The sequence below is a fragment of the Euprymna scolopes genome, chromosome 24 (genome assembly GCF_053919585.1).
Source record: "Euprymna scolopes isolate OS-2025 chromosome 24, ASM5391958v1, whole genome shotgun sequence".
Taxonomy (NCBI): domain Eukaryota; kingdom Metazoa; phylum Mollusca; class Cephalopoda; order Sepiida; family Sepiolidae; genus Euprymna; species Euprymna scolopes.
Window position 1 is genome coordinate 99,257,623 of NC_136505.1, and position 20,945 is coordinate 99,278,567.

General features: G+C 32.6%; 1 protein-coding gene and 1 non-coding gene across 6 annotated transcripts in view; one reads left to right on the forward strand and one right to left on the reverse strand.

The window, feature by feature from the left end:
- Nucleotides 1-20,945, forward strand: part of LOC145246863 (non-homologous end-joining factor 1-like) — a 96,923-nt gene that overhangs the window by 39,011 nt on the left and 36,967 nt on the right. For 2 of the 5 annotated variants that reach the window (XR_013863200.1, XR_013863199.1), the window contains exon 6: nucleotides 12,697-13,564. The exons of 1 other annotated variant lie outside the window; for it this stretch is intronic. Coding sequence is in view for 2 of the 4 variants with exons in the window: in XM_080108711.1 (XP_079964837.1) it covers nucleotides 12,697-13,541 (845 nt within the window). In the remaining 2 variants the exon portion in view is untranslated. Of the gene's footprint in view, nucleotides 1-12,696; nucleotides 15,101-20,945 lie in introns of those variants that run through there. 2 more of the 5 variants (XM_080108711.1, XM_080108710.1) reach the window with 1 other exon arrangement.
- Trnar-acg (transfer RNA arginine (anticodon ACG)) lies at nucleotides 4,134-4,206 on the reverse strand. Its single transcript has one exon. It is a non-coding gene; the product is annotated as a tRNA-Arg (tRNA).

Sequence of the window (20,945 nt, forward strand, 5' to 3'; positions counted from 1 at the left end):
GTGTATCTATATTATAGTTTTCTTGGTCTGTTAGTCCGTTCCACTTTTTTTTTTCTGAAATTACTAAGCCAATCTGATTGAAATTTGGTATGGAATTTTGTTACAATAAGGTGCAGTGGACTAAGTATTATGGTATCTGTTTGATGCACATGTAGGATTTAGTATTTAATGCAAAAATTGGTTCAAATTTAACTAGATTCAATTATTGGCATAAAACACTCATTCTAAGTTAACAGACTAAAATCGTAGAAAACATTTAACTCCTAGCACTTGTTTCTCCTCAACGTACATACCCACCCACCCCGACAAGCAACAAAATCCCACCCTTTCACCATTCAAGTTCCTAGATGCTGGAAAGCTTTCTACTCTGAGTTTATTCCTTCAAACTGCTAGACTTTGGAATTCCCTCCCTGTTTCTGCTTCTCTGATTGTACTAAACTAAAGAAGATCAAATGTAATGTGAACAGACATCTTGCTGCTCAACTCTCCACAGTCCCAGTTGAGACAAATTGTAATATTCAACTTCGTGCAGCATTCCTTCTTTATTTTCACACAAAATCGCTCTACCAACTGGCAATGAAAACTGTTGTATAATATTTTACAAAAATGTATGTTTGCTTTCATCTCATCATTAATTACAGGTGATGCCTTCAATGGATAAAGTTTAATTGCAAAGCATACATTCTTTCACCGTCCGTGAAATATCCATACGTGTTTTGTGTTTGCATCTTAAAACAAAGAAATGCTGTGCCAAGTTAAAAATTCAAATTTATCTCTATAGTTTCATTATTTTTTATCATGTTTTTATAAAAAGAGGAGGATTGTTTGAAATATAATAGCACCTATAATTTTGTCTTTTATAGTAACCCTGTTACATAGCGTTCATTGAGGGGCACCATTTACGTTTGGTGTATAACATAAAAAGGATTCCGAGTGCGTATGATTGTCTCTAATATAAAGGGTTGTGTGTTTGATTATCATAAAGGGAATCGTGTGTGTGACATGTAATTTCTGAACCTACCTCTGCTTCTTCGATGTTGGACCATCTGGGAATTTCTCATCCTGGAGGGAGACTTGATACCTGTTTGACGAAGATTTATCACTCCAAGACGATGAATGGGTTTTATAGTTTTTATTTCACTTTCCCCAGAGGTCCTGCAGAAGGTGGAAGTGAAATCGGCCTGGTGTGGGTTCTTCTTCTACACACGTCAGCGTTCGTCTCCCTCCTCCCCAGTTAAGAGGGGGAGACAACGGAAAGCCGTCTGTCTTCTTCAAAGCCCAAATCAAATCTCACAGATCTAGCCAACCTAACCACGTCACTCATACGTAATCTGGTCAGCTGACCTTCGGTTCTGGTAAACGTGTCTACACCCCACGCTCACCCACCTCTCTCTCTCTGTAACAACCCCTATAATTTTGTCTTTTATAATAATCCCTATAATTTTGAATTTTATAGTAACCCCTATAATTTTGTATTTTATAATAAATAATAGCCCTTATAATTTTGTATTTTATAATAACCACTATAATTTTGTATTTTATAGTAACCCCCCTATAATTTAGTATTTTATAGTAACCCCCTACAATTTAGTATTTTATAGTAACCCCCTACAATTTTGTATTTTATAACTCCTATAATTTTGTATTTTATAATTATTCCTATAATTTTGTATTTTATAATAACTCCTATAATTTTGTATTTTATAATAACTCCTGTAATTTTGTATTTTATAATAATTTCTGTAATTTTGTATTTTATAATAAATCCTATAATTTGTATTTTATAAGCACTATAATCTTGTATTTAATAGTAAACCTCTATAATTTGGTATTTCATAGAAACCTTTATAATTTTGGATTTTATGGAAACCTCTATAATTTTGGATTTTATGGAAACCTCTATAATTTTGGATTTTATAGGAACCTCTATAATTTTGGATTTTATAGGAACCTCTATAATTTTGGATTTTATAGGAACCTCTATAATTTTGGATTTTATAGGAACCTCTATAATTTTGGATTTTATAGTAACCTCTATAATTTTGGATTTTATAAAAACTTCTTTAATTTTGGATTTAATAGAAACCTCTATAATTTTGGATTTTATAGAAACCTCTATAATATTGGATTTTTTAGTGACACTCCTCTATAATTTTCTATTTTTTAGTAACATTTATAAATTAGCAAGGTGTACTAAACAGTTCAGAATAATCTTCCATAACATTTTAACAGACCCAACACGTAGATGAAAGTCTTGCAAGGAAACAGACTCTTGTTTTAAGCAGTTCATTTCTCTGAACGATATATCTTTTTAAGACACTCTTGTCACCCATGTGTCGTTCGCTGTTATGTCTCAAACACGTGCTTCTCAATCCACATCTCAGACACCACTGCTTCTCTGTTGTGACGTCACTTTGCGCAGCCAGCTTGGTCATTTGCGTATGTTAGCTGCTGCTGTTACCAGTGTCATCGGCATTGTTACATGTGATATTGAATTATATACATAGTTTGTTACATGTGATATTGAGTTATATACATAGTTTGTTACATGTGATATTGAGTTATATACATAGTTTGTTACATGTGATATTGAGTTATATACATAGTTTGTTACATGTGATATTGAGTTATATACATAGTTTGTTACATGTGATATTGAGTTATATACATAGTTTGTTACATGTGATATTGAGTTATATACATAGTTTGTTACATGTGATATTGAGTTATATACATAGTTTGTTACATGTGATATTGAGTTATATACATAGTTTGTTACATGTGATATTGAGTTATATACATAGTTTGTTACATGTGATATTGAGTTATATACATAGTTTGTTACATGTGATATTGAGTTATATACATAGTTTGTTACATGTGATATTGAGTTATATACATAGTTTGTTACATGTGATATTGAGTTATATACATAGTTTGTTACATGTGATATTGAGTTATATACATACTTTGTAACATGTGATATTGAGTTATATACATAGTTTGTTACATGTGATATTGAGTTATATACATACTTAGGATAAGATGTGCTGAAAACGTAATATAAAGGAAATATGTATTCTTGTGAAAACTAATAAATATTAAACAAAACAGAAAGGAAATTATGATGTCTGCTAGAATTGCCAAGGCTGCTGCAAAGATGGTGGGCTCTTTCTATCGTGCTAGAAAGTTACTTACGCCTGAAAGTATCCTGTACCTCTACAAAGCCACCATTCGCCCGTGTATGGAGTACTGCTGTCACATTTGGGCTGGTGCATCAGCTACTAGTTTCTCGCTCCTGAACAGGGTTCAAAAGAGAGAAGCCAACCTAATAGGTTGCGAACTGTCATCTAAACTTCAGCCCCTGTCCCACTGACATAATGTTGCATCCCTCTTCCTGTTTTACAAGTATTTTAATGGAGAACCCTCTGACGAACTACAAGCCCTCGTACCCCCTCGACGAAAATAGCCCCGACAAACCCGACAAGCAGAGAAGTCCCACCCCTACACAGTTGAGATCCCTAGATGTAAGAAAGCCTTTTACTCTAATAGCTTCTTTCCCAGAACTGCAGCACTTGGAATTCTTTTGCGGTTTCCTGCTTCCCCAACTGTACTGACATGCAGAAGTTCACGTGTAATGTAAACAGACATCTTGCTGCTCAATTCCCTACATAGTACCCCTGAAACTTAGGTCCCTGATAGTAGCCCCCTACATCAAAGTGGCAACGTGCCTTGGTTTGGGGTGAAAGTGTAATAAAAAAAATAAATAAATAAATATTGAATCCACATAACATTTTAACTTAAAAAATGTAGCTTGATTTATTTAACTCGCCAGACTTCTTGTTGCATAGTAAATTAATGTTATTATTCCTAACGTCAAAATCAAATAAATCTTATATTTAAAACTAGCGGCTGCGCCGCATCAGCACACGCAATGCTGAGTCAAACACAAAATCGAGTACACTCAACATCAAGTACACTCAACATCGTCTTACCATCAATGCTTACCCTGTGAACTTGAGTATGGGAAATTCCCATATGCACAAAACAAAATCACTGAAAAACAAAAAATACCCAAACTAAGGGTGAGGATAACGAGTAAACGTTGGATAAAATGATGGTTAAAATTATTACGAACTTGCCAGGATTCGAACCTGGAATCTTCTGATCCGTAGTCAGACATGTTATCCATTGCGCCACAAGTCCTGTCCGTATATCGAAAGATGCTACCGCGACTGTATACAGACAGTACTAAATTTCGTTGACATGGGCAGATAACTTTTTTGACAAGTTTATGAAACGGTCCAAAACCCCTTATTTCGAGCTTTCTGTGTGATTCAGCATTGTTCGTTACGAACCGTATATAGATAAGGACAATCTAGGGACTCGCACCTTTCAGGGAAAAAAAGAATTTTTCAATTCGGTGCATCCGTTCAAAAGTTTTATTGGTATATAAGCACACACACACATAAATAAATAAATAAATAAACATTTAGAATTTTGTTAATAGTATAAATGTTATACTCCACAAATGTAGAATTTTTTGGAATATATACATATATATATATATATATATACAGGGTGTTCCAAAAGTCTTAGGCACATTTCAAGTCCTCATATCTGCTTAATGTGCCCAAGACTTTTGGAACACCCTGTATATTCAAGCACGTCTGAATGAACACGACAGAGTTCTTCTTTTTCCGATTTTGTTGGATATCTTTTAAATTCGCTGAGCGTTTTTTTTATTTCGGCTGGCATGTTGTATATTATGGCGCCCAGTAGTTGTTGTTCGGCCATATTCTTCTCGAGCGCTTTCAATCGGTAAACCCAATTGTCACCCGATTGAAAGCGCTTGAGAAGAATATGGCCGAATAACAACTACTGGGTGCCATAATATACAACATGCCAGCCGAAATAAAAAAGATCGCTCGGCGAATTTAAAAGTTATCCAACAAAATCGGAAAAAAGAATAACTCTGTTGTGTTCAATCAGACGTGCTTGAATAATGACATGGTGTCAAAATATACATATATATATATATATATATATATATATATATATATATATATATTTATATTTAAAAACGCATTATTCCATTTCCATTTTGTCCTCTTTTATTTTTATCTTTATTCTTATCTCTGTTTCTTGTTCCCCTTTCTTTCCCTGCCCTGTCTCTATATCTAGTACACAACCTGACCTCAATTAAGCGACCGGTCAAACTTTTTTTATGAATCTCTTGAACTTTATTTAAAGAGATATCTCTTCTGCTAGTTATATGTATGTATGTGTGTGTGTATATATATATATATATATATATATAAAGTAATGTGATTTCTAATTTAAAATTTAAAAATCAAATTTTAATCAAATTAAAAATCCGTTTCATAAGAAGGAACAACAACAAAATCAATGTTGTTCCTTCTTATGAAACGGATTTTTAATTTAATTAAAATTTGATTTTTAAATTTTAAATTAGAAATCACATTACTTAATATTGAATTAGCTCTAGGACATTTAACTATCGAGCTTATTATATATCTAAATTACAACAAGCACTTTCTATTTCCTGTATTTTAATTAAACTAGTAATTTCACTGTTACATTAAAATACACTCAGCTCTTTAGACTATTGTTCTAACCTCCTTTAAATTATATATATATATATATATATATATATATATATATATATATATGACGCATGTGTTCACCCCACTTCTAACCTTTCACCATTACCTCCTCGCCTTACAACTAACACCTCACCCCACTAATAATGATATAGTCTTCTAATGATAAGGCTTCCACCAGACTTTAAAATATTTTTGCTGGACCCATAAGGAAATTTATACAAGAACATGCCTGACCCGGATATCTACTCAGCTATGCGGATTACCCAATGTACAACTTGGATCTTATTACCCAACTGCTTTAAAGAACGTCCACCATGGATTTTACCACGCAATATGGATCTACAATTTTCATATCCTTTTCTTCAAATCCTCTTGCTACACGACTTTTGATTAATTAATTATTTTGACTTTGACTTTCCATGTCTCACTGACTTTAGCAAATAGGGTACATACCTTTATAAATATTTGCTAATGTTTTTCTCTCTTCTGATGAGATGGTAGACATCGAAACCCTATTGGTTAAAGAGATTAAATTTCTAAAGTATTCTTTGTCTTGCTTAGAATGATAAAAATCTTTGATATGAAACTTAAACACTTCATTTCAATAAAGGTTTTTTGAAATTCATTGAATCACTACGATTAATTTATTTGCTCTAGCTTGCATATCGAGCAATTCTTATTTAGATGGGACTTACAAAATATTACTACCAGTAATATTTTGTAAATCTTATGATCACAGGTTTCCATATCAACTGATTGTTAAATAAAATTATTCTGAAGTATATACGTATATATATATATATATATATATATATATATAGAGAGAGAGAGAGAGAATTAATGACAAAAAGTTATATTCCAAAATTCATGATGTTGACCATCTTATAATTTATTCCTTTAATTCAGTTGACTTATACAATTCTTGACAGTATCTGTTTCGTAGTGCAAAATCAATCCCTTAATTATTATATCAATCAGTGAATCTATTATGCCCTTAACTCATCAGAAGAAAGAGCAACAATCAATCCGTCAAAAGGAAATAAAGTGTGATTTGACATGATTAAAATCTGAAAATTGGAAAAAAAAAAAAAAATATATATATATATATATATATGTGTGTGTGTGTGTGTGTGTGCAAGGGTTGCTCCAAAAGTAAAGCTTTCTATTTTTTAACTCAAAAAAGTCGAAGCTCAAGAGCTATGAAAACAAGAGTATTACCATTAAAACGATCGACCTATTGTTATTCAGAATTTATTTTTCTACATAGTACCGACCATTCGCAATGGATTTTTGCCAGAAATTCAATGGCTCATCTCTGCTTCTATTATTTCCAACAACGCATTTTTTTTCTAAATATTTAAACAGATCACTTTTCCTACTCTGATGACGTGTGACTTTTCATCTCTGTTGTGACGTCACCCACGTGTTTCGAACACATGCTTTTCCGAACACTAGCCATATCTCAAACAGTACTCCTCCAAGCATCCTCTCAAACACATGCTTCTCTGAACAAGTGTGTCCTTTTTGTCTCTGCTATGATGTCACTTCACACAGCTGGGCTTGATCATTTGCATATGTTAGCTGTCATACCGCTGCTGCTGCTGTTACAGTCCGACGTCTTTTGGTAACCTGCAATTCTAGTCTCCTATCTTGAGGAGTGCAGCCATTCAAATTCTATTTGCATTATTCTGCTGTTTTCGTCTTGGGTGTTACTCTCATAAAACAGACTAAGAGAAATTGGAATCAAAAGGAAGACTGAGACCGTACCGCAGAATTTAATGCTCCAAACAGCTGAAATCTTAAAGAAAAAAAAAAATGAATGCGGAAACAAACCCACACAAACTACAAACGCTAACCGGTCCTATGAAAACTGCAACAGATGTAAAAACAAAAAGATAGAAAAGAATACCACATGGAACCAAGGAAACCGAAACCGCTAAATTGTAAGCTAACTATGAACTACTCACCCACCCACTCCCAAAAAATAGTAATGTTGGCATTGACTGGCATCACATCGTGAAGGGTCAAGGAGGATGGAAACACGGAGGAGAGATAGCACTAACCAGACCTTCGATGAGTGCAAAGAGAACTGGAACCTTGGAGAGTCTTGTTGTCACACAAGTTCCAGTGAAGGCTAATGGTCGCTGCCAGCAAGAAGTTAATGGTAAACGGCTGTTGCAATGATGTAAAAATATTTAGTGGAGAGTACAGGAAATCTGAAGAGGTTTATTGTCAGTGAGTTATCTCTGATGATAGCCCGTGTGAGAACTTCTAATGAGTAACAATAGGATGTATGGACGTGGACACATTAAATATTACTGAATTTTACTTTACAGGAAATTTAGTTATCTATAAATATAAAAGCGAAAATGTATGTTTGTATGTGTGTTCACTTTTTCTGTATGTCTACAAAAGGCTTTTTTCAGAGAAGCGGTCGGTCACTTCACAACTTTTTAAAACTTTTTATATCGCATATAAATCGTAATATCTCAGAGTTAACAACGAAGCTCGCCTGTCTATTTAATTTGCTCGATTTCGGGAAGATAAATATTCAACATTTGTCGCTCGCCGCATGTGGATTAGTCTTTTTCCTATAACATCTTGGGAAAATAAAAATCCGCAGTCAAACTTGACCTCATTAACTCATTAAAACGGGCACCTGCCAAATCCAAGTAATTAAATAAATGGTTAACGTCTCACGTTTTTTTTTTCACACTTTAATTTACAACTTTGCCTCAAAGGTTCAGGTTCGATCCTCATAGTTACCTACCAAAACATTTTTTTTAACCCCCCCCCTCCCACCCCCGGAGTTTCCACGCACACCTCCGCAACGCCGGGTACCCCTCGCTAGCTATAATATAAATCTCACCTTTCTGTTTAAATGTATGTATGTATGTCTCACAAAAACTTTCGATAGAGGCTACGGATTTTCACAAGATAGGTATCGTTTTCAAGCACGACCCTCTGGACAACAAATATCGAAAAATTGGCCAAAAACATTAATTCTTTCAAACCAACGCCGGGTACCCCTCGCTAGTACATATATAAAGTTGAGTTATTCGTCGCACTGACATTGATATTAAAAGCCCACTTTTCTATTTTACAGGTGGATACAACTTCCTTATATACTTAGTAGTGTTGGGACAATTAATCGGTATCAGAATCGGAAAAATTGATTCCTATTTTCCGATGCCAAAACGATTCTTTCAATTGTCTTTTTTATTTGAGTTTGTTTCAAGCTGAATCTTCCATTGCTGATAATAATGATAAAATAATAAATGTTTATTGATTTTAAACCGCCAGTAAAGCTAAAATCGATATCTGCACATTTTAACATGCGTGTTTTATGGTAATCAGAGTTGTCCGGGTGTTTGGAGGTGTGTGTGGTTTTGGGTAAATCAAAATTCGGGGGGGGGGGGGTTAAAATAAAAAAAGTTTTGGTAGGTGAGTATGAGGATCGAACCCGAACCCTTGAGGCGAAGTTGGAAATTAAAGTGTGAAAAAAAAGTGTGCGGCGTTAACCATTGGGCCACCGCGATATACTAACGGAAACACGTTTGAATTTATTTAATTACTTAGAGTTGGCAGGTGCACGTTTTAATGACTTAATGAGGTCAACTTTGATTGCGGGATAGTATTTCATTTACCGCGGGAACGCTTTTTTTATTTTTATTTTCGCAAGATGGTGGTGGGGTCCAAATTGAATAGCAATTGTTTGATATAAGGAAAATATTTCAACATTGATCAAAGCTGATTGCTTTCGGACATTTCCAGCGATCGTGACCAGAAAAATACCGCCAGAATTAGTGTCGCTTTTATTATAGGAAAAAGCCTAATCCACATGCAGCGAGCGACAAATGTTGAATATTTATCTTCCCGAAGTCGACCAAATTAAATAGACAGGCGAGCTCCGTTGTTAACTCGGAGATATTATGATTTATATGTGATATAAAAGGTTTTAAGAAGTTGCGAGGCGACTGACCGCTTCTCTGAAAAAAGCCTTTCTTGGACATACATAAAAAGCGAACATACATACAGTCATTTTCGCTTTTATATATACAGATTTCCTCGGCAACCCGGTAACATGAACACACTTTTTTCCTTTGTAAACTTGAGCGTTGCACACAATGCTCAAGTTTACCAAGTGCATTCACTTAAACCCTATTCTTGTTTTAGATTATTAGCATTATGACTTATCTCTATTTTTACTGTAATATAAAAGGAACGAAACAATATATAACAATATAAAAGGAACGAAATAATGTATAACAATATAAAAGGAACAAAACAATATATAACAATATAAAAGGAACGAAACAATATATAACAATATAAAAGGAACGAAACAATATATAACAATATAAAAGGAACGAAACAATATATAACAATATAAAAGGAACGAAACAATATATAACAATATAAAAGGAACGAAACAATATATAACAATATAAAAGAAACGAAACAATATATAACAATATAAAAGAAACGAAACAATATATAACAATATAAAAGAAACGAAACAATATATAACAATATAAAAGAAACGAAACAATATATAACAATATAAAATAAATGAAACAATATATAACAATATAAAAGAAACGAAACAATATATAACAATATAAAATAAACGAAACAATATATAACAATATAAAAGGAACGAAACAATATATAACAATATAAAAGGAACGAAATAATGTATAACAATATAAAAGGAACGAAACAATATATAACAATATAAAAGGAACGAAACAATATATAACAATATAAAAGGAATAAAACAATATATAACAATATAAAAGGAACGAAACAATATATAACAATATAAAAGAAACGAAACAATATATAACAATATAAAAGAAACGAAACAATATATAACAATATAAAAGGAACGAAACAATATATAACAATATAAAAGGAACGAAACAATATATAACAATATAAAAGGAACGAAACAATATATAACAATATAAAAGGAACAAAACAATATATAACAATATAAAAGAAACGAAACAATATATAACAATATAAAAGAAACGAAACAATATATAACAATATAAAATAAACGAAACAATATATAACAATATAAAAGGAACGAAACAATATATAACAATATAAAAGGAACGAAATAATGTATAACAATATAAAAGAAACAAAATAATATATAACAATATAAAAGGAACGAAACAATATATAACAATATAAAAGGAACGAAACAATATATACCAATATAAAAGGAACGAAACAATATATAACAATATAAAAGGAACGAAACAATATATAACAATATAAAAGTAACGAAACAATATATAACAATATAAAAGGAACAAAACAATATATAACAATATAAAAGGAACAAAACAATATATAACAATATAAAAGGAACGAAACCATATATAACAATATAAAAGGAACGAAACAATATATAACAATATAAAAGGAATAAAACAATATATAACAATATAAAAGGAACGAAACAATATATAACAATATAAAAGGAACGAAACAATATATAACAATATAAAAGGAACGAAACAATATATAACAATATAAAAGGAACAAAACAATATATAACAATATAAAAGGAACGAAACAATATATAACAATATAAAAGGAACAAAACAATATATAACAATATAAAAGGAACGAAACAATATATAACAATATAAAAGGAACAAAACAATATATAACAATATAAAAGGAACGAAACAATATATAACAATATAAAAGGAACGAAACAATATATAACAATATAAAAGGAACGAAACAATATATAACAATATAAAAGGAACGAAACAATATATAACAATATAAAAGGAACGAAACAATATATAACAATATAAAAGGAACGAAACAATATATAACAATATAAAAGGAACGAAACAATATATAACAATATAAAAGGAACGAAACAATATATAACAATATAAAAGGAACGAAACAATATATAACAATATAAAAGGAACAAAACAATATATAACAATATAAAAGGAACGAAACAATATATAACAATATAAAAGAAACGAAACAATATATAACAATATAAAAGGAACGAAACCATATATAACAATATAAAAGGAACGAAACAATATATAACAATATAAAAGGAACGAAACAATATATAACAATATAAAAGGAACAAAACAATATATAACAATATAAAAGGAACGAAACAATATATAACAATATAAAAGAAACAAAACAATATATAACAATATAAAAGGAACGAAACAATATATAACAATATAAAAGGAACGAAACGATATATAACAATATAAAAGGAACGAAACGATATATAACAATATCAGATTTTAATTATTTCAAATATTATCATGTTAGATAATCTCATCATACGAAATGACTTTGTCTATGCGTGAGTTTGTTCCTGCAACTCGAAAACGACTAGGTCACTTCTTATGAAATTTCACACAAAGGTACTTTATGTGCCTGGCAGTGTTCTTAGATAGGTTTTGTGTCTGAATTTCAGTGATAAGTGTCGATAATTAAAATAATTTGAAGAAAGAATAAACAGACAATTTTGACTAAAGTTAACCCCTTACACAGCCTAATATCACAAGTATATCTGAGAAGTTTTATTACCACCCAAGGAGAAAGGCCTAACATAAAATCAACAGTAGATTCTCTACAGTGCAATGTAGACTACAATATATTGTGAAATAAGTCATTACAAGAGGCATGTGAATTTCCTCCTAGTGCACCACGATGGGTTCCTAATTAGAGCAGGCAGTCAATCGATTTGATTGAAAAATGGTCTGTTTCATCAATTTTGATGGCAATAAACATATGGGAGTGTGGAACATTCATTGATCATCATTCAATCCCGGGCAACGTCAGGTCACCTTTCTAGTTGTTATATATCAAAATCATCAAAAATTCCAAAACATTTTTTTTTCTCCTTTTTACAATGTTTCCACTCAACACCCACTGCCATCTCTTCCCCTCTTCCTCTGTGAACTTTGTCCTTCATTTTTTTTTAATTTTTTTTTCTCGTTAATAAATGTTACGAGTGATGTGACCGCTTCCAATTATGTTTTTCTTTCCACTGTAGAGCTGTCCAAGACATCCTTGGAAGAACCCAACACTGTGTTCCAGCAGCTGGAAGAACTTACAGCCTCAGTGGAAAGGGAAGAGGTCATTCAGGTCGAAAAGGTGGAGGTCCCGGACGATGACGATGACGTTCCGGTCTACGAATGTCCTCAGTGCATTTTCTCAACGGCTTCTCAAGATCTTTTAATTCAGCATATCAACATGTATCACGCAGACCTATTTGAGAATACCCCTCCTCCAAACCCCGTACAACCAACATCAACTAGTATACCTCTCGGCGTGTCATCTCCACTTCAACCACTCTCCCATACCTTATCGGCAGAGGATAATAAAGCCAACAATGAGGCAGAAAACATCTCCTGCCAGCAGTGCGGCCAACGCTATAAGACGCAATACGGCTTACAGAGTCACATGAATTCCAAGCACTACGGCAAATTTCTTTTCAATTGCTCAGTGTGTGGTCGCGGGTTTGATAGCTATTGGACTTATAAAACTCACGTCGACCGACATAGCATTCTAGCGGAGAAATGCGACCGCTGCAATTTGACATTCCGTTTCAAGAAAAGTCTGACGATGCACCGTCGGTTTTGTGGGAGAACGAAAAATCAAAACACAGACTTGTACCGGTGCCAGATATGTGAACAGACGTGTTCGAGCAAGGACTCTTTGTCGACGCATATGCGCGGTCAGCATGGCAGTCAGCACTATCGGTGCCGATATTGCAACAAACTCTACAAGTGGCGCTCGTCGCTGAAATATCACACGGAGAAATGCTTCCGTAAAACTCCAAGATTCTTCAATGACTGCACGGAAGACCAACAATCTATGTTGCTCGTACAGGCGTAAGCGTCATAGAAAATAAAAAGCAGGTGCAAGTCCACAGTTCAACCTAAATAAAAAAAAAATATTTGATGTACGTACCTGTCACAGAACAAAGATATCATATTCCAAAAAGCACGTAAATTGATCAAGTAGTTTCATTTTTTAACTAAGAAAATAAAATTATATGAGTAAGCAAAATGGGACTGTCTCACGAAAAAAAAAAACAGGTGTAGATAAATCAATAATAATTCAAACTTACGTGATCAGCTTTGTAATGCTAATTATTTCACAATAATGTCTTAAAATTGTTTAAGAATTATTTTCTTTTTAGTAAAATAAAATACTTGATTAATCTATATATTAATACCATAATGTACATACGTACGTCATGGTTTCCAGATTATAAATTATTTAATCGGGAGATCCTATCTATTAAAAAGGAGAGTAGAAGGCGATATACTACAAACATTAAATTACTATATAGATACGTTAATTTAATGTTCGTAGTATGTTATCACTTTCTATCTTCCTTTTTAATAAATAGGATCTCCTGATCACCGAAGATACAATATAAAAATATAAAATAAAATTCCTAAAAAAATTGATGTCGTTTTTGGGCCGTATGCGAAACTAAGATATACTTTCTTAGTCTTCTGACTAGGATCCAAGGGTAGTGTTTGTTCTTTCTAATGATGGTATAATATCATAAGGTTTCCGTTCTCGTCGGGCGTCCATACAATGGAAATACGTCACAGACTCTTATAAGTATATTGGAGATAGACCGTAGTAACTAAATATGTTCTAACATATATTTTAACCAGATTACTTGGATAAATAATTTTTAAAGTTTTAACAAAAGGGCTACAATAAAATCGTGGACTCTTTATTCATGCTGAACATCAACAGAATGCCCTGCAGGAATAAATTACATATGAAAGATGTCACTGTGCAATTTCCACAGGTCTTGCTAGTAATTATTATTGTTTTCTCTTTTTACATTTCTATTTTTTATTTTTAGATATTATATATCCGAGGTTATGCATATTAAAACGAAATACCAACATTGTGGGTGTTTGTTGCATATTTTTCAAGTTTTAGCTGGGAATATGCACAGATATTTGCTTGTTTTATATAATAATCAACTTGATACACTGGTTCTCGCTGTTAGATCACCAAAGTTAAGCAACATTGAACCTGATGAGATAAATAATTTTACAGTTTTAACAAAAATTTTACAATAATATTGTGAGGTCTCCATTCATGCTGAACATCCATAGAATGCCTATCAGCAATATATTACTTATGAAATATGCCGCTGTGGAATTTCTACAGGTCTTGCTAATTTATATGATTTTTGGAATATGACATTTTCATTCCATGATGGATATGTACAATATAAAGATTTTTTTTTTTCTGTGGTTTTGTTTTTGTTAATTAGGTTGTATTCTGGATAAGAACCAAAAGTGTTACTAAAACAAGTTCAGTTCATGCCATATGTCCGTCCATAGACTTGAGTTTTTAATAAAAAGCCAATCATCCAAGTTTTATTGAAATTAAAATAAGATTGTAACATTTGATTAAAACGTTGTTAGACATTTTTTTTTAATTTAGAAAATAAGTACAGGGTTGTAATCCCCTCCCACCCTCTTGCCAAAAATGAAATTGTTAATAACCATCATTGTTTAACTACACTGTACAGCAAATTTCAAGTTTTAAAAAAAGTTGACTTGTATAGAATTGACGTCGTAAAATACGTTTAAATATGATATTTTGATTAATGCAGATTTCATATTCATTATTATACTAGCAAAAGTACCTGTCGTTGACTGGGTTCAAAAGCAGCCTACAGAAAATGGACTCTGATTTATGAAAGTACTAGCGAGGGGTGCCCGACGTTGCCCAGGTGTTTGGAGGGGGGGGGGGTAAAAAAAAAAAGTAAGTATGAGGATCGAACCCGAACCCTTGAGGCAAAGTTGTAAATTAAAGTGTGGAAAAAAGAAAACGTGAGATGTTAACCATTGCCCCACCGCGAGATGCTAACGGAAACACGTTTGAATTTATTTAATTACTTGGATTTAGCAGGTGCCCGTTTTAATGAGTTAATGAGGTCAAGTTTAACTGCGGATAGTATTTCATTTACTGCTGAACGCTTTTTTCCTCGCCCACAAGATCTTATAGGAAAAAGACTAACCCACATGCGGCGAGCGACAAATATTGAATATTTATCTTCCCGAAATCGAGCAAATTAAATAGACAGGCGAGCTTCGTTGTTAACTGTGAGATATTACGATTTATATGTGATATAAAAAGTTTTAAAAAGTTGTGAACCGACGGACCGCTTCTCTGAAAGAAGCCTTTTGTAGACACACAGAAAAAGCGAACACACATACATACATACATTTTCGCTTTTCTATTTATAGATTATGTTGGACCCAATATATAGTAATGATTTAAAAAGTTAAAAAAATGACTTGTGCGCCACCACCGAGATTCAAAACCAAAATGTTTAGCTTATGATTTACTCCTTCCTTTGACGTCAATGTTTGAGCGATGAAGACCTGAACCAATAGCTATTACATTACGCATGCATATTCATAATACCGCCATTCAACCTTCATTTGGCAAATTCCATTTTTTTTTTTTTGCATTTTTGCACCGATTTTCCCCAACTAAAATCCAAATATAAAGCTTTGCATAGGTTCGAATATCCTATATATTAAGTTTCATGTCTGTAGACCAAAAACTGGCTGGAGTTTGGTAGGCAAAATTTTTTTAAACAAATATATATATACACATTCATAAATATATATAGAAAGAGGTTTGTGTTTATAATCTTTTTACACAAATATTATGCAAGTATAAATCATGTAGAATATCTGCATGAATATAATTACTTGTAATATTTAACTATAGATGATCATCCCATAAGAAAACCGAAAAAAAACTAATAGGGAATAAATTAAAATGAATGTTTAAAAGAATATGCAAATTAGCTAGATCTTTTGCAAATGAATGCAATTCTGGGGCACATATATATAACAAAATTGTATTATTATTTTTTTTAAATAAATAGAAAAAAGGCTTTTAATATGAATATCGATACACAAAAAAAAAAAAAAAATTTATAGGAGTATAGATTTGCGGACTGTTATCCTCATCTTCATAGTTGTTGTTGCTTCACCATGTTTCGGCCAACTCATCCTCTGGCCTTCTTCAGGTGGTTCCAGGTGAGCATTGTTTGAAGATAGCAGTTTCAATTCTACCCAAAAGCAGACCAGATGATTAGTTGGCCAAAGAACATGATGAGTTGGTTAAAAACTATGGAAGTCAGTAATTATTAGGGATACAGTTCAAGACTCAGCATCCCTATCCCGTCACAGTTAACCACTTGAAAAAGGCCAGAGGATGAGTTGGCCAAAATATTGTTACATGAAAAGGCTGTCCCCTTCTCATGTAAGTAAGAAAACATACTAGATAAGTGAAAATGATATTAGGAAAAGGCTAGAATCGAACCCTGTAAGCAAATGTTAAAGATAATGGAAAAATGGAATGTTAGGCTTTCAGTTCATTGTTAATTCTATTAGAATAGCTAAATATTAATTATGTCAGAAAAAGAGTCGATTGTCCATTCTTTTAGAAATCTGGATAGTAAATATGTCAGTTAAAAGAATGGACAATGCGAATTAAAAAAAAAACATTGTTTAAAAATAGATTAGATATTAAACAAGTAGAATTGAGGATTCTTTGTTTGCCAAAAGTGTGTTGGACAGACATGTGTAGAAAATGTGATATAGTCACTTTTGTCGACAGTACACGTCTGACGTCATAAACAAAGAAGATTTCTCGATATATTGAATCTGTGAGTTTGAGGTTAGGAAGTTGATGAGAGAGAGTCAGTTAGGTGAGATCGAGAGGAGAGCCCCTTAGAAGCAAAGGGAGGCCAGTAGACCATGTAGATCAAGTTTGAATTCCTGACGTCACCAATCGGCCGGTTGAAGAATAAAGAAACCAACTATGTTTGTAACTGTTTGTCTCGTGTCGTCATTCTTTACAACAGAAAAGGTAAATGTGTTTTTTATCATCATCTTGTAACGAACTCTTGTGTAACCCCCTTACAAATAATGTGCTCCTTCCATCATCAATAATGTATCTCCTCCCCTCAATATGTGTTAACAAGAATCATCTCAGTAAGATAAAAATGTCTCCCTCATTATCATCGTTATCTGTTCTGAGTCCCCGGTAATGTGTCCCCAATATGTACCACTATGCAACAATATGATGAAACAACAACAACTATGAAGATGAGGATAACTGTCCGTAAATAAGTGAAGAACTGTGAATGGCATATGTACCGAAATCTTTACTTTTGAATTTTAACATGTTTTTCGGAGAATGATTGAAAATAAAACTTTTACAGTTATCGGACATTATTATTTAGAAAGTCATGAAAAATGCGGAGGGAAACTTTTGAACTATTCTGTATTTTTCATCGGTACTTATATAGTTTAATCAAGACATTGAAAAATGAAAATATTGAAAAAAAGTTTATATTGTACGTATCCGTTATGGAATGAAGTTCTCCGAAAAAAGATTTCACTTAATTTCATCAATCTTTTTTTTTTTCTTTTCCTTTTTTTTTTTTTTACAACGAAAAAACAATTCGCTATGATACCGAGCAAAAGGTTCGATTTTTAGGAAGAAAAGCTAGAATTAAAGATGGGAAGAGAGTGTCGGTGCTTTAAACAGAGTTATCTCCCCGTGGTGTGTTAAAAAAAATTCAAAGATGGTTACCTTCAACTTGTTGTCATAAAAATGTGTTTTTTAGCTGTAAAAAAAAAAAACTACTCGATCAAATTAAGTGAATTTTTTTTTTTTTTTTCGGAGTTCTTCAGTCCAAAACGGATACGTACAATATAGCCTTTTTTTTTTTTTTTTTTTCAATATTTTCATTTTTTAATGTCTTGATTAAACTGTATAATAACCTTTTCATCTAATAATTTAATAAACAAAAAGATTGTATTGTGTGTGTGGGGGGGGGGTAGCAGATTCAGGTAGGTGTGGGTGGAGATATATGGATATAGTGAGGGGAAGGTGGAGAGATGATGGTAAAAAAAAAGGGAGGAGGGGGTTAAGATGAGGAGGGGGGGAGTTTCAATTTTAAATTTTAACTGCCTTTTGCTTGTTTTTACTTAATATACCTCACCAAACAAGCAAAAAGCAGTTAAAATTTAAAAATTGAAACTCCCCTCCCCTCTCCTCTCCTCTCCTCTCCTCTCCTTACCCCCCCTCTTTTTTCTTTTTTTCTTCGTTTTTTTTTACCATCATCTCTCCACCTCCCCCTCCCTATATCCATATATCTCCACCCACGCCTACCTGAATCTGCTACCCCACACACACACAATACAATCTAATGTATCTTAACCCTCAAAACTGAAATATTGTCAATACTCGTCTCCCTCCCCCTTTATTATCTCCTACCTCACCCCCCCTTTCTCTATCTTTTTTACTCTATTTCTTCTAAAACAATTCTTCTAATACTAACAACCACTTCTGTAAGGCCTGACGAGGCTGTTAGACCGTAAACATGGTCCAACATCTGAAACATGTAGCCAAACAGATAAAACGGTAATAAAAAAATAAAACATATATATATATATATATATATATATATATATATATATATAAAGTGAGACCGTGCGTTTGTGTAAGGGCAATTCTCAACCTATATATTAGACAAATTGGTACTTGTACAGTTTAATCAAGGCATTAAAAAATTAAAATATCGAAAAAAGGTTATATTGTACGTATCCGTTATCGAACGAAGTCCTCTGAAAAAAAATTTCACTTAATTTCATAGAGTAGTTTCTTTTTTACAGCGAAAAAACTATTTGTTATGATACCGAGCAAAAGGTTTGATTTTTAGGAAGAAAAGCTAGTATTAAAGATGGGGAGGGAGTGTCGGCGCTTTAACTGGAGTTATCTCCCCGTGGCATGTTCAATAAATTTCATAATGGCTGACTATGATGTCCCTGGAAGTCAAAATAGAGTTTCTGAGCAAAATGTAGTCTTGTACAAAACATGCCAACTCTGAATAGCAAAGAATAAATGAAACATATATATATATAAGGCAAAATGGCCGCACACGTTTTTGTATGTCCGGTAAAGTCTTTTTCGTGGGGTTCTCGACAAGGTTACATTTATTTAGAAGTTTCTTTATGCTTCCTAGATTATAATATCTCTGATTAAAAAACGGACGTCGTATCTATGTTTATTTTTATTGACTTTTAAAAAATTCCCACTATCCCGTCCTTTCCAATGTTTGTTTGTCTTTTTCATATAAATAAACTGAAACTAATTGAAGCAAACATATTCACTTGGCCTTCTGGCCGGGACATCCAGAAAGGCAATTTGCGTTGATCAATGTGGGGAAAACCCTTCATATCAGACAATTGCTATTCATTGGACACCAACATCGTGGAGAAACAAATAAATAAAACTGCGGGAAGCTTATCTGGCCTACAGCCAGACATTCATTTCTGCGCCTGCGTGAACTTGATCACTTGACTATTAATTTCTGCAAGTCAATATATATATATATATATATATATATATATATATATTTTTTTTACCCCTCACCAGACATATATATATAAATTTAGTGGTTAAATTTAAATTCTGAAAATCAAAATATAGACACATATATTCGAGTTAAAAATTTATTGTTTGACAAAAGGAATATATAAAAGGGATTATTTTAATTTCCTTAATCCATGAATTTTCAATAATGGCTTATATCATCAGAGGAAATGAAATGTGGTTAGCAAAATGTTCAGCTGTGAGTAGATAGGTATTTTGCTTATCACCACAAATATTGAAAATAGTTTTTTGGCTGGTGAATGATAGTTATATGAAAATAATTATTGGAAAAGGGAATTTCATACAACCTGGGCAGTCCATTATCGAAAGGAGTATAATGTCCTCCGGGGTTTTATTTCCAAGTAGGCAGAATATTGGTCCAGGAGAGAAGGCAGTAAATCCCATATAACAAAAGGATTAAGGAAATTAATATAACCCCTTCTATATATTTCTTTTGTCAAACAATAAATTCTTAACTTGAATATATGTGTCTATATTTTGATTTTCAGAATTTAAATTTAACCACTAAACTTATATATTGCTCTATTCTTAAATATTGAGCTTTTCCTTTTTGGCTAGGATCACCCTGAAAGTATTACCTCTAGTAATATCTATCAGGATTTTTCATCGGATTTTAATCTGTGTCTTATCTCGCTTATAGAAAAGTGAACGTCTCTGTCTGTGTACATTTCCCTATGCAATAACTCTCTCAATTTTTAGTCTACAGACTCGAAATTTGATATACAGAGTACTGTGATTTGGGAAAATCGATGTAATCGGTTTTCAGCCAGA